The 25350-nt window shown below is 50.2% G+C and overlaps 1 protein-coding gene across 5 annotated transcripts in view; it reads right to left on the bottom strand.

The window, feature by feature from the left end:
- Nucleotides 1-25350, bottom strand: part of DNMBP (dynamin binding protein) — a 119495-nt gene that overhangs the window by 2195 nt on the left and 91950 nt on the right. For 4 of the 5 annotated variants that reach the window (XM_051824073.2, XM_051824072.2, XM_002718639.5 and 1 more), the window contains 12 exons: nt 18340-18530; nt 17397-17496; nt 14346-14493; nt 13827-13844; nt 13268-13467; nt 11165-11295; nt 10246-10350; nt 7405-7533; nt 5755-6087; nt 5457-5636; nt 3933-4131; nt 971-1506 (listed from right to left, as the gene is read on the bottom strand). In XM_051824073.2, coding sequence (XP_051680033.2) covers nt 971-1506; nt 3933-4131; nt 5457-5636; nt 5755-6087; nt 7405-7533; nt 10246-10350; nt 11165-11295; nt 13268-13467; nt 13827-13844; nt 14346-14493; nt 17397-17496; nt 18340-18530 — 2270 coding nt within the window. Of the gene's footprint in view, nt 1-970; nt 1507-3932; nt 4132-5456; nt 5637-5754; nt 6088-7404; nt 7534-10245; nt 10351-11164; nt 11296-13267; nt 13468-13826; nt 13845-14345; nt 14494-17396; nt 17497-18339; nt 18531-22742; nt 22880-25350 lie in introns of those variants that run through there. The other variant, XM_070057419.1, reaches the window with a different exon arrangement.

Here is a 25350-nt window from a genome sequence, read left to right as displayed (position 1 = left end):
ATGCAGGAGTTGATGAGGCTAGAACCAAGCTCCTTGCTCAGCCTCAGAATCTGAGAAAGTCCCATCTTCTCCCTCAGTGTGTTCGGGAACAGGCCCTTTGGTGGCTCCAGGCCTGGGCCGTCTGCCCTGGGCTGCAGGTACTAAGAGCAGCGCCAAAGCCGAGCGAGTATGCGCCGAGCTCAGATGCAGCCCAGGGACTGGCTTGGGAAGCAGGCATCAGCAGGGCTGCGCTCTCCACGAAGTCTGGTGCCAAAGGTGAGCCACAGAGACCCGCTGCTGCGGGAGAAAGCCAAGCAGCAGAGGCACGAGGCAATTCCTTGGCCATGAACCTGAGAGTGGCCGTGGCCCACCGAGGTCTGGAGGCCACAAGGCGTGAAGGGGAAGATAAAACTGAAATGGAGCCCAGATTTCATTCCTAAAGTCTAATTTTTTTTTTTTTTTTTTTTTAACAGGCAGAGTGGACAGTGAGAGAGAGAGAAAAGTCTTCCTTTTGCCATTCACCCTTCAATGGCTGGTGCATCGTGCTGATCTAAAGCCAGGAGCCAGGTGCTTCTCCTGGTCTCCCATGGGGTGCAGGGCCCAAGGACTTGGGCCATCCTCCACTGCACTCCCGGGCCATAGGAGAGAGCTGGACAGGAAGAGGGGTGACCAGGACTAGAACCCGGGGTGCCGGTGCCGGTGCTGCAGGCGGAGGATTAGCCTATTGAGCCGCGGCGCCGGCCCCTAAAGTCTAATTTCTTATTTCATCTTTAGCTTTGGATAAATGGTGGGTTACCCAGCTGCCTCTGCTCACAATAGTGGGTGAGGTGGAAGAATGGCTAATGTTTTCACTGTGACACCTTTGACTGCCCAGGGCCACGAGGAGCCCATGGAGTGATGCTGTGGAAGGCACCGCGGCTCCCTCCTGTGTGCGTCCTCTTGGCCCGCTCCCGCCCCCACGGCGCAGGGCCGGGAGGGACGTGGGACTCACCTGGTTGCCTTCCGCCTCCATGCTTGCTGGCTCCTCTTTTCTGTCTTCCAGGGCCTGGGCTGCCCTCGTGCATCCTTTCGCGAGGTCTCGGCCCTGCCCGTTTCGCCCTGGCATGGAGTGAGTCACCAGCTCGGGGTGCCCGGGGCTGCGGTAGCTCCTCAGGGTGGCAGCGGGCTGCCTTACGTCTCTGGCCACCTCCGCAGCGTCCCCTATCCTGGGCAGGGAGGCAGTGTCCGGTGCTGACAGCCCACCCTCTGAGCCAGCCAGGCTTGGAGGTGCACTGCCCGCTCCTGGGTCGCCTTCCTTTGCCCCAGATGCGTCCTGAGGCTGCTTCTGGCAAGGCCCTGAAGTGAAGGCCACGGCCATGCTGCTGGGGTTGAGGGTCAAGGTGCTGCCGCTGTTCTGCCGGGGGGCCCGTGGGGAGGCGCTGCTGTGTTCCGACTCGGTGGAGGAGTGGCTGCCCACGGAGGCGTCCGAGTGGCTGCGGCGAGGGTTGTAGGGCTTCAGGAAGGAGCTGTACACGAAGCCTTTGGTGACTGCAGGAGAAGCACAGCGAGAGCTCTCAGCGGGCAGGAAGGGAGCTGGCAGGGCATCGCCAGAGGGCAAGCCTGGGTTAAGGAGGTGGCCTCCCTGCCCCACCCCACCATGTGCATCCTTTCAGGAACGTGGGCAGTACGTGACAGTCCCCCGTACTAGGAGGGCTGAGAACTGACACACAGGCCATCCCCTGCAGTGAAGGGCTGGGTGTGCCGTGGGGGTGGGGCCTGTCATGGCTTTTGCACGGGATTGGGTGCTGAGACAGTGACAGGAAATGGTCCCGTGAACCTTAGGAAAAATACAGCATGTGACTCTGCCTTCTTCTTGGGGGGGGGGGGGGCAGTTCATTGTATCTACAAGTAATTTTTTATTTATGGCATTGATGCTGGTTTTCCACTTCTGGGTCGTCATTTTTTTTTTTTTTTTTTGACAGGCAGAGTGGACAGTGAGAGAGAGAGAGACAGAGAGAAAGGTCTTCCTTTGCCATTGGTTCACCCTCCAATGGCCACCACGGCTGGCGCGTTGCGGCCGGCGCACCGCGCTGATCCGATGGCAGGAGCCAGGTACTTATCCTGGTCTCCCATGGGGTGCAGGGCCCAAGCACTTGGGCCATCCTCCACTGCACTCCCGGGCCACAGCAGAGAGCTGGCCTGGAAGAGGGGCAACCGGGACAGAATCCGGCGCCCCGACCAGGACTAGAACCCGGTGTGCCGGCGCTGCTAGGCGGAGGATTAGCCTAGTGAGCCGCGGCACCGGCCCCTGGGTCGTCATATTTTTCTCCCCTTAGCAATCACTGCTCCTAAGCCTTATGCAATGACCGTTCCTGCGGGGCTGCTGTGGGAGTGGGACGCTGCTAGGACTTCCAGCTGCCAGGGCCAAGGGCTCCCGGGTGTGCATGAGGTGGATGGGAGTCCGTCCTCCCTTCCCCGCGAACAGTTTAGCTGCTGTGCACTTACAGAAACCACGGCCACGGCGTGACCGCAGGACATGCACGCTGCTCCTGACCCAAGCAGGTAATCTGCATTTCCACCTTGTTTGTTTTTTTAAAATCTATATTTGGATACTTTATTCTACCTCTGTGGTTTATAATGACCTATTTATTTTATGAAAGCTTATAGAAAATGAAATTAAAAGATGATTTTGGTTCAAAAAAATCTGCAATCTAGGCCCATAACTATCCAGGAACAGTGTATGTTATGAAAATACTATGCATGTTTGCACCCAAATTTCTCTTCCCTTTTCCCACAAACTTTTAAGTGGAACTGTATTTTGACACCTTTTTATTTCCTGCACGTGGTCAGCCCTCCATGAACATGTGCTGAGGGGGGAGAGGAGCCCCTGGGCACACGGAGGGGGCTGCAGTGTCCAGCACTGGGGCTTCTTGCTGTTTCTCCTTGGGGGGACGGGGAGGGGGGTGGCGGGGAGGGGGTCCAAGGAGAGAGCCACTCCCCAAGCAGCATGGGACTTCACAAGGTGTGCATCCAGCAGGGGTTGTCACCGCCGGGCCCCCCAGGAGGCTCCCTCCTTTTCCCACTTCCAACCTTCATCAGGCTGGGTAAGCAGAAGTCTTGAAAAAGCTCACAAGACGATCGTCAAGAAACCAAGCCATATTCTAGGTTCCAGAAAGCGCTTAGGCTCGATGCTGTGGAATTCAGACTGTTTTTGATTTGGGGTAGGTGGCTATGCATATGCTGTTTCCTGACACCCCCCACAGGGTCTGGGGCAGCAAACGGCTCCGTGGCAAAGCACGTGTGGACTTCAAAATTTCCCTGTCTTCCCCTGAACTCTGTAAAGTATCCTCATTGAATCACAGCAAGAAAGGTCAATTACAATTATGTCTACTTTCATGTCACTTAGTTCACGTTTTGGCAAATGCAGTCTGGGAAAAAAGGATTTTCCCAGAGCTTCCTAACTTTCATAACTACTGAAAACAGCGTAGGTGGATGTCAGTCTTTGTACTCCAGGAAGTTCTCTCCCCGCCCAGAGTTGGGAGCTGTTTTTAAAGTTGCTCTCTGAAGAGCTGGACAGTGGAACTGTGTATTACAGTGGCAATCTTTTCAAAAAGCCCCCAGGTTTTTAACTCCCCCACACAAGACCAATTTGTAGAAACCGGAGGCTCGCTGGGACAGGGAAGGGAACAGGATTCCCAGAGGCGTGAGCCTGTGAGCTGGGACACAGGGCAAGAGCTTGCAAGGTGAGTACCGGAGTCTCCCTCTGGAATTTGTCAAAACAGAAACACAAGCAAACCCTGGCTTTGTTTCGCTAATCTGAGAATTACACCCTCTAGAGAAAGAGAGAACTTCTAGGGCTATTTTCTCTTTAATCAAAGACTCTGTTGTGTATTTTCTGGCCCAGACAGGATTCAGGTGCAGCCAAAGTCACTTTTTCCTCATTCAGTTACATTCCTCTCATGTCTGAAACTTACCTCCGTTGTCGATCAGCCAGCGGTTCTGACTGCCCATGGGGTCTTTCTTCTTGATCACGCCCACCAAGTCGCCTTCCAACAGAGACACGTCCAGGTCCTGAGCAGCATTGAAGTTCCGCTCTGCTTGGAAGAGTTTCTCAGCGGGGTACCTGGCCAGGAGCGAGGCCCGGAGCTCTTCTGACTGCAGCACGTACCCAGGCTGGAAGGCGACCAGGAAATGCCATCAGCAAAGCCCGGCCAAGGTGACTCCCAGGGGCGGGCGGTCTCAGAAATGCAGCCGTGCCCCTCAGCCAGGTAAGAATCAAGGCTGTCATGGCGCCTATGTAGCCACAAAGAAAAACTTCACACACATCTGCTTTGTGACAAAAGTGACTGAAACATTACCTAGAAATATACTTTTTGATTCGCTAGATTAACTCAAACAACTGAAACTTCCCCTAACTTGCCTTCTCCATTCATATGGGGCAAAAATGCTGTGGGCTCCCTGAGCGTGAACCTCTCTGATCTGGTGGATCTTAGCCCATAGCTATTAAGATAGGGAAGAACTGGCCGGCGCCGCAGCTCACTAGGTTAATCCTCCACCTTGCGGCGCTGGCACACCGGGTTCTAGTCCCGGTCGGGGCGCCGGATTCTGTCCCGGTTGCCCCTCTTCCAGGCCAGCTCTCTGCTGTGGCCCAGGAGTGCAGTGGAGGATGGCCCAAGTACTTGGGCCCTGCACCCCATGGGAGACCAGGAGAAGCACCTGGCTCCTGACATCGGATCAGTGTGGTGCGCCGGCCGCGGCGGCCATTGGAGGGTGAATCAACGGCAAAGGAAGACCTTTCTCTCTGTCTCTCTCTCTCTCACTGTCCACTCTGCCTGTCAAAAAAAAAAGAAAAAAAAAAAAAAAGAAAAAAAAGGGAAGAACTGAGTTAAAAATTGAACTAAAAGATGCTTCTTTTGTTGCAAAAAACTTTTGAAACCCATGCATACTTTTATAACATGTGTTTTCCATGGAATGTTCTGAAGATCTCAGGCATGGTTTTCAAAATTTCTGTACCAAAATGTAAACAGTTCATGGGAAAATGGAGTTAAAAGCACCCTTTCCCCGTATGTGATGAAAATAGGGAGGCCTGGCAGAATTACGCTGCCCTGTAATCAGCTCCTTTATTCAACAGGTCACTTTGCTGATTCTTTGGCTGTGTGGCACTAACACCTACAAAGACTTCCCCCAGGGCAGCCTCAAGTGCATGATCGGCTGTCGCAGCCAGTGGGCACGTGGGGGCTGCCCAGCAAGCACCGTGGTGAGAGCTCCGTCGCTCCTCTCCAGGGAGTCAGAGACGCTCAAGCTCCCATTCAACTGTTCACTGCAGACAGAGTGGGGCCGCTGGTGTGGCTGACGACAGTATCCGCACGTTGCTCACTGCGTGCCCGGCGGTTTCTGACCCTTCAGCTGTTGCTAACAACAGGAGAGGGTAACGCGCTGGACGGGAGGTCTGGCTCCAGAGCGTGAGACTGCGCTACCCTTTCCTGGGTGCCACTCACCAGGCCCAGCAGGGGCTTCCGGGCAGACTGGCGGTCCATGGTTTTCCTCTCAAAGGGCCTCCTGGTGGCGGGCAGAGACTCCGGGAAGAAGGTGAAGACCTGCAGCTGCTGCAGCACCCTGCTGTGCTCCTCGTGGAAGATGGCGATGAGGTTCCCCTCTCTGCCGGAGACTTTGAGTAACTGGAGCCGGGAGACGAGGAGAGAACACAGATAAAAGATCCCTGGGCCCAAGAACAGCTCCTGGAGAGGATCCCTGCCAGGCGTGACCCGATGCCACCCGATGCTCCCGCGTACTCACAGAGAGCAGAGGCTGCAGCTGCTCCAGCGCCTGCTGCACGAAGTCGCGGTGGGCTTCGGCGTAGCCGTGGATGCAGTTAGCGAAGAGGCCCTGGGCGCAGCGCTGGAAGCGGGGCAGCTCGTCCAGCAGCTGCGCGTTGAGTGCCTCGTAGTTGTTGCGGGCCGACTGCAGCTCCTCCAGCGTCTTCTTGTCCTTCAGCTTCTCGGCCCGCTCGGTGCAGTTGTAGAAGTCCAGCAGCTTGTCGAAGCGCTTCTGCACCAGCTTGTGGGGTCCCGTGAACATGCTCAGCAGCTGCGTCAGGGGCGCGATGACCAGGCGCTCCGTCCTCTCCTTCTGCAGCAAGAGAAAGGCACACGCCTGGTGTGACTCTCGCAGGCGCTCAAGGCTGATCGAGCTGTGTCCTATGCCACCTGTTTTGCTCCCAGTGCCCAAACTACAGCTCCTGCAGACCCCCCCGCCCCCATCAAACAGTACCCACTCATGTGGTCCACAAAGCCTCTCACCGTACTCTAAACGAGGAGTCTTGGGCCAAAATGCTTAAAGAAACTGCTCACCCCAGCTTGGCCCCTCGTGGACTGGTGCTAAGCTATGTGGCCCACATGGTAACATGTGCGCATGTCTTGCATTTAACTTCAAATCCAGCTGCTACCAAAGTCTGGGGTAGAGCAAGTTCCACCACCCCATGATACCTTTCCTAATTGATATTTCTCTAATCCTTCCAGGAAGGAGAGGGTAGAGTATTAAAGAAGTACTGCCAATGACACGTGCCTTTCTAATAGCTGTGAGCTCCCAAGTCTGCACACGTCACACCCCACCCCGTTGTTCTGGTCACAGGTGAGTGATCCCAGCTATATCGACTTAGGAAATTCTAAGCAATTGGGCCTTCGATACTCTTTATGGGTTACATCTTAACTGTTCCTTTTTAAGTTATAATTCTTATAGTTATCAATGGTAATGCTGGATAAATTTCCCAGTTTTCCTTTCCTAGTTTGTACTCTAAAAAGTTTGGGATCAATTTCGTTTCAAACAGTCTGAATCCACGTAGGTCCCACCTGTGTCCTGAATAAAAGCCCTGCTGCTCCCGGCAGGGGGCTAAAGAAAGTCACTTATGGGGGCCCGCACTGTGGCGTAGCAGGTAAAGCTGCCACCTGCAATGCTGACATCCCCTATGGGTGCCGGTTCAAGTCCCGGCTGCTCCACTTCCAATCACACTCTCTGCAGCTGTGGAGGATGGCCCAAGTCCTTGGGCCCCTGTACCCGTGTGGGAGACCTGGAAGAAGCTCCTGGCTTCAGATCTGGCCATTGTGGCCCTCTGGGGAGTGAACCAATTCTAACTCCGCCTTTCAAATAAATGAATAAATTTTTTTTTTGAGAGGCAGAGTGGACAGTGAGAGAAAAAAGTCTTCCTTTTCCATTGGTTCACCCCCCAATGGCCGCTGCGGCAGCTGCATCTCGCTGATCTGAAGCCAGGAGCCAGGTGCTTCTCCTGGTTGCCCAAGCACTTGGGCCATCCTCCACTGCCCTCCCGGGCCACAGCAGAGCTGAACTGGAAGAGGAGCGACCGGGACTAGAACCCAGAGTGCTGCAGGCGGAGGATTAGCCCTTTGAGCTGTGGCGCCGGCCATGAATAAATCTTCAAGAAAAACTTACGAAGTTTGTGAAGAGCTGGTCGCTGATGTAGCGATGCACCTTCTCGAACTGCTCCAGGTCGCGGTGGCCCCTCTCCATGCACACATCCCACATGCTCACGGCGGCCACCACCTTCACACACGCCGATTCCTGGAGCCAGTTCGAAACGAGACACAACTAAGAACAAGCAGCACTTTCTGGCCTTCACTGCACGTCACAGTCTGGGACTAAATGGACCATGACTTCAGTTTTTCTTTCTAGAGTGGTATTTTAGCTTGGAACCAAGTATGCTCTTAGAACCATGGCTGATGGGGCACAGAGAAAGCCCAAGATTATTAAAAGCCCTCTGGTTTTTCTGAAATTATGTGTTAGCATTCTTCTCTATATCCCTAATGTGAGGGTTTTAATTTACTCAAGTCAAAAATGAGAACCGAGAGTGTTTTATAGGGGCCGGCATGGTGGCATAGCAGGTTAATCTGCCTAAGATGCTGGCATCCCATTTGGGCACTGATTCCAGTCCCAGCTGCTCCACTTCTGATCCAGTGCCCCACTAACGTGCCCTGGGAAGCAGCAGAAGGCGGCCACATACTTGGGTCCCTGTCACCCAAGTGGGAGACCCAGATGGAGTTCGACTCCTGGATTTGGCCTGGCCCAGTCCCAGATGTTTTGGCCATTTGGGGAGTAAACCAGAATATGGAAAATCTCTCTCCTTTTCATAGAAATCTTAAAAATTCTACAGGATTATGGTGACAATGTCACCTTCAAAGACAACAGCTGTAACTGCCTTATGGACTGTCACAACCCCCTCCCCTGCTCTGATGGTTTGTGCCTGTCTGCTGGTTCCAGTCCATCCAGGCAATAGTGCCCCGCGCAGTGCATTGTGGTTCACCTGTGCTTATCATCTCCTCCTTCCACCCCTTATTAAAATGTGAGCTCCCCAAAGGCAGATTTGTGTCTGTTGTTACTCAGTTATTTACTGAATAACTGAGAGACCACCTGGTAACCTACTTATTAGAGACAGCTTTTTACTCCCAAGCTGGGATAATGCTGAACTTCTGCCCGCTCTACTCTCAGGGAAGGCCTACTGTTTTGATAGTGACTCAAAACCCAATTTGTACTAAAGACTCCATTTGTATGTTCTAAAGGGAAACACGTTCCCTAAGCAAAATCGACGAGTGTCAAGTCTGCTGGTTTGATGAGTGAGTCCTCTCTTTGCGTGAGCACAGTCAGCTTCGTCAGAAGGAGAAGCTGGGGGAATCGGCTTCCTGTTGGGTGGGAGGACTAATGTGAACCATGATGTCCTACTTTCTTCAAGGAAATACTGTGACGTTCCAGAAGAGCCCCTGTGCCAAGGTGGATGCCAAATACTAGGATCACCATCCCTCGGCTTCACGTCTCACTGGCTTGCTCTCTGATTTGCAAGCTGTTCAACAATTTCTACTGTTGGCAATTGGAACCAAACAGACTCACTGATCAAATGGCTGTCAATGTTACATGTATCACCTCAAAATACTATTATCCGTTTCCATGGAGACCTGCTACACATCAAGGAGATGGGGTGAGAAACCATCTGAGGGCTATCAGAGTTCTCACGTGGGAAAGAACTAAGGAACTACACTTGACAGTTGCCCCAATACTAGTCTTGTCAAGTTTTTCACCTTAGTCAATGTTGTGTGTGCACATGTTTTAGATTTATTTCCTTATCTGAAAGGCAGAGTTACAGAGAGGAAGAGACAGATCTTCCACCCACTGGTTCACTCCCCAAATGACTACAACAGCCAGTTCAGGGACATGCCAAAGCTAGGAGCTTCGTCCCAGTCTCCACATGGCTGCAGGGTTCCAGGTACCTGGGCCACCTTCCTCTGCTTTCCCAGGTACATTAGCAGGGAGCTGGCTTGGAAGTGGAGCAGCCAGGACTTGAACCAGTGTCCAAATGGGATACTTGCATCACAGGAGGCAGCTTTGCCTTTTATGCCACAATGCTGGCCTTTGTCAATGTTCTCCTGAGAAGCTATATAGTATTTGATATTTAGAAGAACTGAATTCTAGCTGAATCAATTATTTAAGAAAAATAATAGTAACATATGAGATGATAAAATTAGGTATAGGAGACGGTAAAAATGTGACAGGGTGGGAGATGAAAACAAAGAACTAGGCAAGCTACTTTAAAACTACAACAGGTACAGTGGGTTAAGCTGTCACTATGACACCAATCCATACTAGTTTGAGACCTGGCCACACTGCTTCTTGCTAATGCACCTGGGAAGGCAACAGAAAATGGCCCAAGTACTTGGTTCCCTGCCAGTCATGTGGGAGACCTGGATGGAGCTCCTGGCAGCCATCTGGGGAGTGAACCACCAGCTGGAAGATCTCTCTCTGCCATACTTCCTTTCAAATAAGTCATAAAACAAGGATCAGTGGAAGGTATTTGGCCTACTGGTTCAAACAGTTACATGTGCACATCCCATCAGAATACCTGGTGCTCTGGCTTCTGATTCCCACTTCCTGCTAATGTGGGCCCTAAGAGGCACTGGCAGTGACCCATGTAATTGGGTTCCCAACAGCCACATGGGAGACTTGAACTGAGTATCAGACTTGAGCTCAGCCACTGCAGAATTTGGTTAGTGAACCAGTAGATGGGAGCTCTGTCTCTTCCTCAGATTAAAACCACTCCCACACATTGAAAAAATTACTATCATGATCTTAATGCTGTTTAAATAATATGTAGGATACCAATAAAAAATGTCGTAAGCTGGTCGTTAGAGTTCAGAGCACTGAGCGTTTGTTACATAATATGCTACATGGACAGGAAAACGGAATTCCACTATACATGACTCTACCTGGAGGAATGCCAACACTCACCCGAATATGCTGGAGGTAGAGGGACAGGTCCCGGATAAAAGATTTAATCAATCTTTCTTGCATTCGGAAGTTCTTTTCTGTTTCTTCAAATGCTTCATCTTTTATCTGTTCACAACACGAAAGTGCTGTTAGCAAATCTGGACTCTTTATCTTATTGGCAGACTTTAACATCTTTCATTCAATGCTTAAAACTGCTGTTCCCCTGAATCGTACTGAATTGGGTTCTAGCACCTCTGCGTGGCCCTGGAAGACCTCGGAGGCCAAACCGCCCTCCCCCTGCTTCTGATGGGAATCCTCAGCGGGAGTCAGGCTGCCTTCTCCACGGCTCCTGGCCAAACTGTCCCCCCGCCTTTACGTTTCAGATGATCTCTGAAATCAACACAAAGCTCACGCTCGCCTCTTATTTTCTAAGCACCACAGCATTTACAGAACAAAACACAAAATTTGGCAAATGAATATTTTTGGGTTGCATTTTCCACTAAGCACATCGCATGTATGTGGTAGGGCAGGAAGAAGTCTGGGGACTTCAGTTCTACTAGCATTGTCGCTGAACTGTTTTTCACATTCATTCTTCCACTTCGCAGTTCCTTGTGGGTAACGTGAGCTGTCCAACTAGGTGATCTCCTCAGTCCCTTCCAGCTACAAATTTACTTTTGTCTCCCCAGATAGATGACAAGCTCCTTAGGGGAGCTGAAAACCACAACAATCATGTCAACTGATCTGGCCTCTACTTGGCCTCTGTACGCAGCGGAAGCGGCTCACCAAGGCACGGACAGTAGGCTGCATGGGATTCACATAACCAGCAGCAGTGGAGCCGCGTCCACCAGCTTGCAGAACCGAGAGGAGGCATAGGCAAGCTGCCCCGCAGGGCACGGAGACGCTGTCCAGGGGCGCTGAGCCTTCGCGGGCGGGGCCTCACCTGAGGAGCAAAGCCGGTGAGGTGCTTCAGGTGACTGCTAACCCGGTTGGATTTCTTGATGATGGAGTGGATGTTCAGTTTGGAAATTTTCTCCATGAGGCTGTCTTCGTCCCCCTTACGGTACTTGAGGACTAAGGAGAGAGTCCAGTGAGTCACGCACTATCCCGAGCCAGTACAGTACCACATGAGCCACAGAACGGGACCAACAGCCGAAATGGAGCTAGTGCTCGCCACCAATGAGCTTATAACTGAGCAGACAAAACACTAATCCACGTGGCCACTTATGGACACTCATGGTCCCTGGAAAACAGAATGCAGGCAGGTGGGAGAAGGCCGAGACAGGGAGGAGAGCCAGCCAAGATACAATGACGAGAACCCGAGGTTTGCAGTCGAGAAAATTTCTGTGTCCGACACCTGGGTCTGTCAATTAAGGTACAACACTGATAAGTCATTAGACTTATTGGAAAGGAAAATGAGGCTTAAATAAAATCTAAAAAGCAATAATACCGGCCTTGTAAGACCACCTTACAGTAAAATGCTGTTCAGTGGTTACATGATTAACTACTGAGCTGTGCATCAGGTACAAGCTGCAGGAAAGCCTAGAGGCGACAGAAGGGCGGCACAGGGAAGGTAGGGCAGCAGCAAGGAGAGACGCTGTGGCTGCAGAAGACGAAGACTGGGGTCAGCATTGGGGCAGCAGTTGTCGCTGCCTGGGATCCCTGTATCCCACAGACTGCCTGGCTTGAGTGCTGGCTACTCCCTTCCAATGCACCTTCCTCCTAACTCAGGTGCACTCTGGAGGCGGCAGACGATGGCTTAAGTACTTGGGTCTCTGCCACCCACACGGGAGACCCAGACTGAATTGTGGGCTGCTGGCTTCAGCTTGGCCTAGCCCTGGCTGTTGCAAGTATTTGGGGAATGAACCAGCAGATGAAAGATCTCTCTCCATCCGTCTGTCTCTCTTTTCAAATACAAGGAAATATTTAAAAATTTAATAAAAAAAAATAGACTATGTTACATTGGGAGATAAGAACCAAGAGAAAGGCCAGCTGGCAGAGTTTCAGAAGCCACCATCAAGTAGGCATTGTGGTACGGCTGCTTGTGATGCCAGCACCCATATCGGAGTGCTGGTTCCAGTCCTGCCTCCCTGCCTCCCATCCACCACCCTCCTAATGCACCCAGGAAGCATCGGGTTATGGCTCAAGTACTTCAGTCCCTGCCTACCCACATGGGACTCCCAGGTTCTTGATTTCAGCCTGGCTCAGCCCCAGCTGTTGTGGGCAGTTGAGGTGTGAATCACTGGATGGGAGGTATCTGTTTCTGTTGCTCTGCCTTTCAAATAAATAAATAATCTTCAAAAAAAAAAGCCACAGTCAATACTGTATATACTACATCCTGATATAGGTGATGTGGTTGAAATAGAAGACAGGGAAAGTGATTTTAAGTAACTACAGAAATAAAATGACAAAATACATAAAGTATGGAGAATAGAGAAAAAGATAGGCAAAAAGCTTATACTATATTACAGGTTCTTTGAGGATAAAAATAATAAATCAATGTAGCAGAGCCAACATGCTTTAGTGTTCAAGTTAGGACTTCAATAAGAAATCTGATGAAAGAGAAAAGGGTTCAGTCCGTTCTGTGTTGTAAAGGAGTGGGTATTCAGGCACCAGCACTGGGAGGGGAGAGAAGGTCGCTGGGTGTGGGTGGGAATGAAGAAACCCAGAGGGAGGGGCAGAACAGTTTTCTGGAGACAACCAATCAGACATGCAGGGACAGTAAGGCGTCACACAGACGGAAAAGGCCTGCCTTCCTCAGGTGGGCGAGGCGGGAGTCTCCCACGCTCGGAGAACTCTTCCAGCCCACCAGGCTCCCACCTGCCCTCACAGCTCCCGCGGAGACTCTGACGGCCGCGAGCTGATCACAGATGCCTCTCTCCAGTGTTCCAAATGGTGCTTTCATTGTTCACCCAGTTCTCCTACTTCCTCCCCCCCCCCACCCCCCCCCACCCCCCCCGGCCCGGCCGCCCGCCCTGCCCGACCCTGGGAAGGAAAGGCCTTCTCAAAGGGCAGATGTCCTTTTCAGCGGCCTCGCTTTCCTCACCCAGGTCCTTCCGCCGTTTGTATTCGTTGATGTTCACGTTGATCTCCTTGACGGCGAGGACGGCAGTGGTTAAAGGCACTTTATCTGGGTGGGACTCTGGTGTGGAATTCAGCAGCTCCATTAGCAGCAGTGGGTAACGCATCACTCTCTGGACCGGCTTGATGAGGAAGGAGCCCAGGTTAATGTAGTTTGTGCACCCCCTGTAGGAGAAGGGAGAGAAGACGTCAATCAACTGTCAGCCAGCGTGCTGTGCCTAAACGTAGCTGTTCTTTTATTTCTCCTTCCCGTTCCACACATTCAACAAATACGTGCTGGGCACCAGTCTGGGTGCTGGAGATTTCACAGTGACCAAAACGAGTTCTTGCCTTGGTGAGAGGACAGGCAAGAAAGAAACCCGTAAATGGTGGGTGTGTGGTGGGTGCTATCAAGAAAATATAGCAAGGAAAGTCTACTTCTAGGTTTCTACCAATAAAGGAAGAAAAAAGTCAAGTCCATCTTTTAAAGGTTAGAAAACACACTGAAGAAATGGGCTCATACACCAAGGAACAAGGGAACTTACCATTCATTGTACAGACTCCTGCGGGGCAGCAGGCATGGAAAGAAGAAGAGAGCTCATTAGTGAGATGCTGCTGGTCTCCACATACTTCTCAGAGCACACACACTTGCTGGGCAGGCAAGAATCACACGGATAAAAAGCAGGTAGCACCTGCCTTCACTCTGACCTACTCACTCATTTTACTTTGCCTCCTTAAGACCATGGAGGTCAAGAATAGTAGTGCCTGTCTTCTCACCTACACTCTTGTTTATTTGGACCAAACTATCTTCCTGGTTGATCTTTACCTAAAAACGCTCACTTGATGCTTCGTATTTATAGATCAGAGTGACTTTCAGGGATAACAGTTTAAGCAGGAAGCCACTTAAAACAGGAGAAAGGCAGCTACACGGCAGGATCTATAGTAATATATCATTTAAGTTCAAAACAGGACAGGCAGATGTCATAAAAGTCCAACTACAAGGGAGTGACTTCTGGGAGGGAGTGCAGGGGTCAGTGACAGATGGGAAGTGGTCAGGATCCTACTTCAGGTCCGCCAAGGCATCCTGAAGATGCTTCTGGATCTTCTCGTCCTTCTCGTAGACCTCCAGCAGAGAGATGGCCTCATCGTGGTTCTGGCAGTAGACCTTGTAGGTCCCCTCAAGGTCATCCCGCTGGTCAAGGAACACAGGCCCTTTGGAACATACACACACAGAGAGAGGGCTCTGAGCAAAACTGCAGTATCATTAAATCATACATAAGAAATGATAAGACGACCAAATTATCAAGAAACTTCCATGACATGACCTAAATCCATTATTTTTAAAGCTGTTAAGAAGCCCCGTATCCACGTGTTTACTTTTCAGCACACATGCACAGTTTGTCCCGGAGACACAGCCTCCAGTCCCTTTCCAGGCAGGCGGAGCGAGGCAGCTGTCGGCACTCCCCAGGCGGGGAATGTGGTCAGAAGCCTGGAAGCATCTCCTTGCTCTCATCTTCAAGAAAATCTCCACACGGGTGGAGAAATCTTTCCATGGCAGTAGTTTCTAACTTTGTGCATAAATTCAATACATAGGACTACAAATGAAACATTATTTTAAAATAACTATCATGTAAAATAAACAAGGGGCCGGCGCTGTGGTGCAGCGGGTTAACGCCCTGGCCTGCAGTGCCGGCATCCCTCATGGACGCTGGTTCGAGACCCGGCTGCTCCAGTTCTGATCTAGCTCTCTGCTATGGCCTGGGAAAGCAGAAGATGGCCCAAGTCCTTGGGCTCCTGGCTTTGGATCAGCGCAGCTCTGGCTGTTGTAGCCATTTGGAGAGTGAACCAGTGGATAGAAGACCACCCCCCCACCCCGCCTCTCCTCTCTCAGTGTATCTGATTTTCAAATAAATAAATAAATAAATCTTTAAAAACAAACAAACAAACCCACCCCACGTGTGATATGCACTTCTTTGTGAGGCCCTAAATAACAAGGTGAAGCAGTGAGTCTGGTTGCTGAGGATGGTGACCGACATAAGAATCTGGTGACATTGGTGGCTTCTGCTTGAGTGGTGGTGAAATTTCAAGTTCTCGATAGCTCCCTAATGTGACAAACTCACAGGTGCTAAGACTTTGAGGCCCGAGGCAGGACGACAGAAGGACCTGAGTCTGAAGACCATCCCCATTGACTACCTGCCGTTGGTCAAATCACTTCCCCTCAGCCCATTTCCTCTTCTGTAAGAGAGGAGTGGGGGCGACTTTGTGGTGCAGCAGGTGGGGCTGCAGCCTGCAATGCTGACGACCCATCTGGGCGCCAGTTCAATCCAGCTCCCTACTAATGGGCCTGGGAAAGCAGCAAAGGGGGCCCAAGTCCGTGTCCCCCTGCCACCCATGTGGGAGAACCAGATGGAGTTTCAGCCTCCTCATCTGGCCTGGCGCAGCCCCATATATTGTGGCCATTTGGGGAAGGAACCAGAGGATGGAAGCTTTCTCTCCCTCTGTATAACTCTGCCTATCAAATAAATATTTTTTTTTTTTTTGAAGATTAAGAGTAACTAGACCTCACAGGGTTGTCGTAGGGAACCGCTGAGATCCAGTCTGACATACGTGAGAGGGTGTGTGATGTACCACAAGCACTCAGGAAACATTAACAACCCTGCACCACCCGTTAACATCCACAGTCCGTTCCCCTTCCTTCCAGGGACAGAGCCCTAATTTTGTTCCTAGTTCCTTCTCTTCTAGCTAAGTCAGATACAGAGCCCGGTCTAAGCCAACACCAGGACCCCACACCCCCTTCTAGTGATCAGTTTAGATGTACGCAGGTGACCGATTCTGCCAATGAAAAATAAGGAGAAGCAGGATGGGGGAGCTCTGGAAGGCACATGCAGACTTAAAGCAACAGAGGGTTGCTTCTTCCTCGTGCTGGATGCTGTCAGGTGTGTGGCGGGATGGCTGGAGCCGTGGTGCCATCTTGTAACTATGACTGCAACGAAACAGCAAAGCCTAGGACATCCCCTCCCGCACTGCACCAGGCCGGCGGAAGTGATGATAGGTCATTTCTGAGATGGAATCATAAAAGATACTGCGACTCCTGTCTCAGGCTTCCTCCCTTACCTGGATCACTCCTCTGGGTGGCTCATGACTCAGCCATGTCAAGAAGAGAGGCTCAAATGGAAGGAAACGAGCCCTGAGGAGTTGAGTGAGCTTTCCTGGAAGCGGATCTCTGAGCCTCAGATGACGGCCAAGAGCCAGACTGCAGCCTCACACAGGGCCTGACCTCCAGCTAAGCCACTTACAGGTTCCTGACTCACAGAAACTGTGGGATGTTTATTTTCAGCTGCTAAGTTTCAGGGCGAGTGATTACACAGCAATAGATAACTAATAAATTCCCTTGTTTCTAAGAACTAGACGGGGTGGAGGCTGGACATTGTGGTTCAGTGGGTTAAACTACCACCTGTGATGCTGGCATCCCATGAGCGCTGGTTCAAGCCCCAGCTGCTGGGCTTCCATTCTAGTTCCCTGCTGTGTGGGCTGGAAAACAGCGGAAGATTCCTCAAGTGCTCAGGCCCCTGCAGCCTACGTGGGAGACCCAGATGTAATTTCTGGCTCCTGGCTTTGGCCCAGTCCAGCCCTTGTTATTTGTGGCAAACTAGTGGATGGAAGATGTCTATCTTTCCCTTTGTCTATGTGGCTCTGCCTTCCAAATAAATAAATAAATCTTTAAAAAAAAATTAAAAAGCCTAGATGAATGTTTTCCAAACATTTTTGATAATGACCCACATAAATAGGTTTAAATCATAACTCATTATACATACACATAAAATGGAAAGAGTAGTTGCTAGTTATGGTACAATTTGATATTTTCTTTTATGTTTTAATGAAAAATATATACTAGGTACAATCCATGACCCACTAGGGGTCTGCTACTACCAGTTTGAAAAACATTGCACCGTATGACATCTACAACTTCACGTGGAAGCAGGATGAGCTAAAAGGAGAAGCAGGGGTAAAATGACCTCTGAACTGAGTAAGTGAGGCGTCTTCTTCCTAATACAACTACTCAGTCTCGGAAAGGCCTGTGCCCTCTGCCAGGGAGCTCAGGCGGGAGCGCGTACCTACAGCATCGCTGATTTCCAGAGCAGCCAGCAATCGCTTTGAGACTTTGATCACCATCTGCATATTTCCAAAAAGTCCCTCAAAATCAATGTTTGGTGCCTGAGAAAGGGAAACAAAACACGCAGGTGAGTGGAGATGAAATAGTAACATATCACTCACATGAGGGACATTCCTTTAAGAATTATACAAAAGCTACTCAAGGTCGCTTTCTTCATTCACTTTCATGAAGTTTCCGGAGTAAAAACATGCAGCATTATCTTTAGTGTCACCCTTCAGCTTCAACCCATCTACCCTCTGCTCCTTCCTCTGCCACCTCAGTAAGGTGACTATGGGACCAACATGGTCAAAAATTATACTGGGACACAAATTCTCACCTGGCATCCAAACTCTGCTGGCCCGGCCCACTTCCTGTTGAAGTGTTTGGGTGTGAATGCCCTAAGAGTGCAACCCCAGGCCACGCCCAGGGACCAAGCAACAAGAAACGAGGACTGGAAATCCTCGGGACACCGTTCCCTTTTTCTTAACTACCCACAACATCCACGCCAGTACTAACACAAAGTGTCCCTGGGATAAACTGTGTGGGCAGCTGTTACAGCAGGTAACCGATCACACTAGACTTCGCTACAGACATACACCCTCCCCAGCGCAACCAGGATTCAGGCTCCCTGGAACTGCTCTGAGGAGCCACAGAAACAGGAAATGTCCTGGGAGGCAGTGGGTCAGCATGGCAGGTTAAGAGCGGACCTGCTAAGTGACAGGATGCCGGAGGCTTCAGCGGACAACACGCCAGTACGTTGTGCCCTTGCATTGAGAGCAGCAGCAAAAGCTGCCGGAACCTCTACTGCAAACACGGTAATTCTCTGGGGTGAAAGCTCCCGCTTCTCCGTGCTTCGGGCTCGGGGACCACTCTCAAGGTCAAGCTAACTCTCCCAGAGCTCCCACCTGGGCCTGCTGCAGGGGTACCATGATGTGCTCGATGCACATTTCCAGATCCCGAATGTAGTCTCGTTCTGTCTGAAGAAGTTCTTCCACCACCTTGGCTCGCTTCTCCAGCATCCGCTGCTCTGGGTTTTCAGTGGACACAGACGCAGCAGGGGCCACCAGCGAAGACTGGGAGGAGAGCAGTGTCATTTCTGGAGAAGGAGAGAGAAGTGCTCAGAGCTCTGCTGTCCAAGGGGGACTCTCACAGTCTGAACTGAAAAGAACACACCGCTCGAGAACCAGAGGCCTGACTATTGTCAGTCACCAGGAAATCCAATTGCACGGTCAGTTCTAGACAGACCAGGCGCTCAGAGAGCTGTCTGTGCAGAACCATTTCAAGAATTATCCTGGGGCCGCTGCTGTGGTGTACAAGGTTAAGCCTCCACCTGTGGCACTGGCATCCAAAATGGGCCCAGTTCGAGTCTCAGTTGCTCCTCTTCCAATCCAGCTCTCTGCTTATAGCCTGGGAAAGCAGTGGAAGATGGCCCAAGTGCTTGGGCCCCTCACGCACATGGGAAACCTACAAGAAGCTCCTGGATCCTGGCTTTGGATCCCAGTTCCAGCCCTTATGGCCATTTGGGGAATGAATCAGCAGATGGAAGACCTTTCTCTTTGTCTCTCCTCTCTAACTCTATTTCTCCAATTAAAAAAAAAAAAAAAAGAATTGCCCTACGTGGGGCCAGCACTGTGGCTCAGGGGGTGAGGTAACCGCCTGCAATGCCAGCATCCCACGTGGGCCCTGGTTCAAGTCTTGGCTGCTCCACACTGATCCAGCTCCTTGCTGATGGACTGGGAAAGCAACAGAAGATGGCCCAAGAGCGTGGGTCCCTGACACCCATGTGGGAGACCCCAGTGGAGCTCCTGGCTTTGGCCTGGCCTAGCCCCAGCTGTTGCAGTCATCCAGGGGCATGAACCAGCAGATGGAAGATGTGTGTGTGTAACTCTGACTAAAATAAATAAATAAATTAAAAAAAAAATACAAACGAAAAAGACTTGTCCTACAAAGGAGCAGCTGGCCACTTCAGGAGGATACCGCAGTGTGTGTGGGCTCCTCTAGGAAGAGGTTGGAGGGGTGCCCCTGATCAACAGCTGCTTCCACTTCAGCAGACAGAAAACCTGTCGCAAGACCGCAGCAGCAGACAGGCCGAGCTGGAAATTAAACCATCGCCACCTCAAAAAGAGGACCGTGGTGGCAGGCTCACCGAGGGGCAGGCAAAGATTGGGAAGGATCCATCTGAGGCCGGGGGGGGGGGGGGCCTCCAGGGCCTGTCACTTCTCAGCCCTTCCCAGTGGATCAAAGAGGGCCTCCAGAAAGTCCTCGGAAGAGGCACAGCATCTTTTAGTTCCACTTCCCCTGGACTTGAGCTTTGTGCTGCTCCCTCGCATAGTTAAAGATGAGAAAAACAGATTCTGCCTGCCAAAACATCCATCAGGAGTCACAGCAGCTTCCGTCACTAGAAGGTACTCGAAGATAGCTACAAAACGTAAACATGAAGTTCTCTAATGATATTTGCAATTAAAACATCTATACAATTAGAGTGCATGACTCTAGAAATGAAATGTACACCTTGTATCATTAGCTTCTGTAATTACCTGTTACTTAGACACAAAGGATGAGAGAGTTCTAAAGATGAGACAGCATTTGCTCACTTAAAATGAACGTTACACAGGAAACATTCAGCAGTGCACAATCTGCTTAGTGTCTTTCAAATTCCTTAAGATCCACTTAAACAATCACAAATCTACTAAGTACATACACTAGTAACCCTGAGTCGGGTTAGAAGAATATGTTTACCCAGATCTAAGAAGCAAAAGCTCCAAGTTTCCAAACTGTTTATGGAGAGGCAGGCTTTCAGAGCGGATCTCATGCTCCAAAATTGTTCCCACTGTTCTCACCCTAAGAATTTAGGAATTTTAATGTTTACAAAAACCCTTTTCAGTAAAAGGAAGTGGGATTCTTTGGAGAGGTGGGCAATTCCAGGCCCGGAATGCGTGGATAAGGTATGCACAAGCCTGAAATGGCTCAGTAGGCTAGTCCTCCGCCTTGCGGTGACGGCACACTGGGTTCTAGTCCCAGTCGGGGCGCTGGATTCTGTCCCGGTTGCCCCTCTTCCAGGCCAGCTCTCTGCTGTGGCCAGGGAGTGCAGTGAAGGATGGCCCAAGAACCTGGGCCCTGCACCCCATGGGAGACCAGGAGAAGCACCTGGCTCCTGCCTTCGGATAGGCGCGGTGCGCCGGCCGCGGCGGCCATTGGAAGGTGAACCAATGGCAAAAGGAAGACCTTTCTCTCTGTCTCTCTCTCTCACTGTCCACTCTGCCTGTCAAAACAAACAAAAAAACAACAAAGGGCAGGGGCTGGCATTGTGGTGCAGTGGGTAAAGCTGCCACCTGCAGTGCCAGCATCCCATATGTTCCAGGTGCTCCACTTCCGATGTAGCTCCCTGCTAATGTGCCTGGCAAAACAGTGGAGAACGGCCCAAGTGCTTGGGACCCTGTACCCACGTGAGAGACCTAGAAGCTCCTGGCTCCTGGCTCCAGCGGTTGCAGCCATCTGGGGAGTGAACCAAGTGGATGGAAGATCTCCCTCCCTCCCTCCCACACTCTCTAACTCTGCCTTTCAACTGAACAAAATAAATCTTTCAAAAAAAAAAAAAAAAAAAAGAAAGAAAAAAAAAGAAAAAAGGGGCAAAACGAATCTATACTGCAACTCTTATACATGATAAACACAACTTTGAATTTCCTGAACTGGCAAACAACCGTGCTTAGGCAAGAGAACATCCATGCTCATATAAAATACACACTGGCACTAACTAAGGGGCATGATACCTGCAATATACTCTCTGATGGTTCAGGGGAAGAAAACCTATACTCACACATGGTGGAAGAGGGAGAGAATGAAAATGAAAACATCAAAATTTAAACACTGGTGAATTCAAGGAAGTTTTTTGAACTATTGCAATTTTCTGTAAATTTATAATTATTCCAAATAAAATTTAGGGAGTTATAATGGAAAAATATCTTTCTTGAACTCTTTTTTGCTAGAATGAATGGCGAAATGTCAAGCATAACTCTCATTTCATCACGGCGCTGAATTCTGACTCTAAATTACATTCGTGTGCTGTGTAAGGATGGCCAAGTCCTGCAGTTCCACGTTCCTGTTTCCACAAACTACGATGGCTGGGCCATCACTAGGTGCTATGATCTCATGAGACTACTGGGGGGTACATGGGGCCACTACCATAAAATGCAGTCCATAACTGACCAAAATGTTGTTACGTGGCAAGTGTGACCCATGTAAAATTTATTTTTCATGGCGGCACTGTTTTTAATTTCCTTTGTGACTGCAAAGCAATAGTCTCAGTCGCGATATGGTCTCATTGGTGGTAAGTTGAAAAAAAAAAACTATTGAATTCCCACCAAAAGCCACATACTTTGCAGATTACATACCTGAACTCATTTAATGCACCGCAACTTTGAAGCAGGTATTACCACTCATAATTAACAGATAAGAAAACCTAGGCTTTGAGAGGCTGCCTAACTTGTTTGAGGTTATACACCGAGTAAATTGGTAGCTCTCGAATTACAACCCACGTATAAACACAAATCCCATGTACTTAATTCCGCACCATCAAATCTACTCCAAATCTTAAAAGTTCCCTGGAAACCACTCTCTCCTGGGAATCAAGTTCTATTAATTATAGCCGAGGAAGGCACGAAGTACTAGTAAGCACGCACTTATCAATCCAAAGCCAGCAGCCTACGCCAAGAATCTCAATATGATCTTTTGTTTACGTTAGGGAGAAAGAAATGGTAAAACTCATTTTAAGCTGTCAGCCTGCTCTTTTTTTGCAGATGGGATTTATGAACTGTTGGGGAGCCTTTGAGAACCAAAGGCTTAGGTGTGATGAGAAACCGCTGTGGGGTGTGTGTCCAGGGCACACCACCTCTGAGATTCCGATTCAGCAAATCTAGGTGGGACCCAGGTATATGCGATTTTAACAAAACCCCTGGAGTTTTGGAAGCTGCAGTTGACCTTTGGGTTCCACATATTAATTAATACTTAGAGAGTTTTCAATCATTAAGTCCAATAAAAAGTATCTGGCTTCAGGTACTAGTGCATTATCACCAGGCACATTTCCCAAAGTTCTATGGAAGAGAGTCAGTTACCCCCGCCCCCACGTCCCTGCAACTCCAGAGCAGAGCTGAAGGGCAAAGCTGTGCCCTGCTGCCTCGGTGATGTTTTGGCGGGGTCTCGAGTTCCTGCTCTCCAGACTATCGATTAGGTCCTGAGCCACCCCAGGGCAGGGACCCAGAGACTGCCCGCTCTGCCCCCCCTCCCCGCCACCCCACAGCCCCGGATGTACCTGCAGCCCCAGTTTGCAGCGGGCAGACGTGCGGGTCTGAGGGTCAGCATGCAGGGCATTAGCTTCCCAGAGCTCTGGAATGCTCCACAACCCCCAAAATCCTTTGAATAGGGTCGGTATTTCCCCCAGGCTTCCCCTATTTGCATATGAATTGCCCCGAGTCACCCAGGCTATCGCCGCTGGGCTGGTTCCAAAGGATGGAGCTGGAATCCTCGCGTGCTGGACTGAGAGGCGCACACCCTCCTCTCCGCCTGTTTTCCTTCCCTTGTCCTAACACCCACAGCGGTCTCTATCTGTCCGCCTGCTAAGCTTCGTTGTTGCTGCTGCCGCTGTTGTTTTTGGGGGGTGGGGTGGGGGAAGATGCCCTTTTCAGGGAAGAACTGCCATGGCCAATCCACAAAGTGGCAGCACCCGCCTGCTCAGTCTGCGCCAGGCCTCTTCCCGCTGTCCCTCTCCCTGGCCAGGTGCAGCTCTCCCTTTGCCAGAGGCTTTGCCAAAAGACCCAGGTTCCTGCCATGAAAGTCATCACAACATGGCAGATCAGACCCTCACTGGGCCTGGGAATCCTGCTCACAATGTGCGAATATTTGCATTTTAAAGGAATCTGAGGAAAAGAAAGTTGTGCAACAATGAATCATTTTTGTAAGAAAATGAAGGGAAAGAGAGGGAACATGACAGAAAAGAAAGCCTACTAACAGCCATAAATGTTCCCATGCACGCAAGTGCTACGGCAGTGTGCAGAAAGGACTGGAAAGGGAATGAAACCACCTCATTAGAGTTTGCAAGGAAGGAGCTGGGATTTGGGGTAGGGTGAGCCATCACCTGCTGCCTCCCAGGGTGCACATTAGTGGGATGCTGGCATTGGTGGCAGAGCTGGGATTCAAAGGCAGGCAATCTGATTCACTATGGGGATGTCCCAAGTAGCAACTTAAATAAAACAATTATTCATTTATTTTCATTTTATTTAAAAGGCAGGGATGGACACACACACACACACACACACACACACACAGATTCCTATCTGCTAATCCAATCTCCAAATGCCTACAATAGCAGGACAAAGCCAGGAATCCAGAATTCAATCCAGGTCTCCCATGTGGTAGCAGGGATCCAAGTACTTGAGCCAGAACCTGCTGCTTCTCAGGGTACACATTAGTGCGGAGCTAGAACTGGGTGCAGAGCCAGGACTCAAACCAAGGTACTTCTATATCGTTTGCAGGTACCCAACATCCACCCCAAAATGCATGTATTTTAAAAGGAAAAAGTGTAGAAGGTGATAGAAATAGTGTTTTTCTCCCCCTTTCTTTTTACTTATTCTCTAATATTTCTATGGTGAGTGTGTAGTATTTATATGACAAAGAATAATAAAGTGGAAAACTACACACTACAAAATAAGGATATTCTAACAGTCTGCTCTTAGTTACCCTATAATCCATTTCAAACTCTCTTCACTTTTTAATGATCTGCGGCTTCCTTCACGACCTAATCCCTTTAAAATGATGGGGGGAAAAAAACCAGTAACAAACTACTGTTAAAATTATTTGCATAAAAAAAGAAAGAAAAGGAAGGGAAGAAGGAAGGGGAGGCAGAAACACAACTTCCTGGGAGGCGACCGATCTGGAAGCCAGTTTTGCACAGCAGGCCCTGAGAGGAGGCGGTGTTTTTGTAAATTTGCCCATCTTCTCTCCAGACTGGCCTGGAGGAGCCATAAATCCTGGTTTTCCAGATTCCCACAGGATTTGGCCAGCCCTCCCTGCCCCCACTCCTCCCCTAGCACCTCCTCAAGTCTGCTGGGAAGGTTTATCCAGCTCCTCGTGCTGGGGCACCCGCTTTCCTGCCATGCTGCAGACTCCTGGATCACAAACACCGAGAGTGAATGGCTAAGATTTAAAGGGCAACTGAAAAATCTCCCTTGGCTCAGGGCCACCTGCTCCTCCTGCAAGTGGCCTGGAGTAAAATCCCAGTGGGAGGGATTCCACCCAGGAGACCGACTGCTAAGCTTCCCACCCTGCTTTCTTTCCCAGGTTCCCATCTAGGGGTCAGAAAACTCAAGTGCCCAAACCTAGAGGGGGCTTCAAAGTTTGGTGATAAAATGGAACTAGGGGCTGTAGTGCTGTGGTATAGCAATGCCGGCATCCCATATGAGCAAGAGTTTGTGTCCTGGTTTCTCCATCGCCGATCCAGCTCCCTGCTAACTGCCTGGGAAAAGCAGTGGAATACGGCCTGTTTGGGCCCAACACTCACATGGGAGACTTGGTTAGAGTTCCAGGCTCCTGGCTTCTGCATGGCCCAGCTGTGGCCATTTGGGGAGTGACCAGTGGATGGAAGATTTCTGTCCCTTTCCCCTTTCTGTCACTCTGCCTTCCAAATAAACACACCTTTAATAAGAGAAAAGAAAACCCAGCGGCCAGCGCCTCCCCCATCTCCCTGTCCAGGTGTGCTCTGGGCAAGGTGAGCTCGACCACTTCCTAACAAAAGTACTATGGGAAGTTTCAAAACTCTGGCTGTTTTTCCATCCTGCTCTAGAAAACCAGATTTTACTTCAGTTTATGGTAGGTGGTTCACTTTTTATTCTTTCCACTTGCTCTCATCACATTTAAAAATGTTT

This window comes from Oryctolagus cuniculus, chromosome 15 (genome assembly GCF_964237555.1).
Source record: "Oryctolagus cuniculus chromosome 15, mOryCun1.1, whole genome shotgun sequence".
Taxonomy (NCBI): Eukaryota; Metazoa; Chordata; class Mammalia; order Lagomorpha; family Leporidae; genus Oryctolagus; species Oryctolagus cuniculus.
This window is presented reverse-complemented; position numbering and strand designations above follow the sequence as displayed.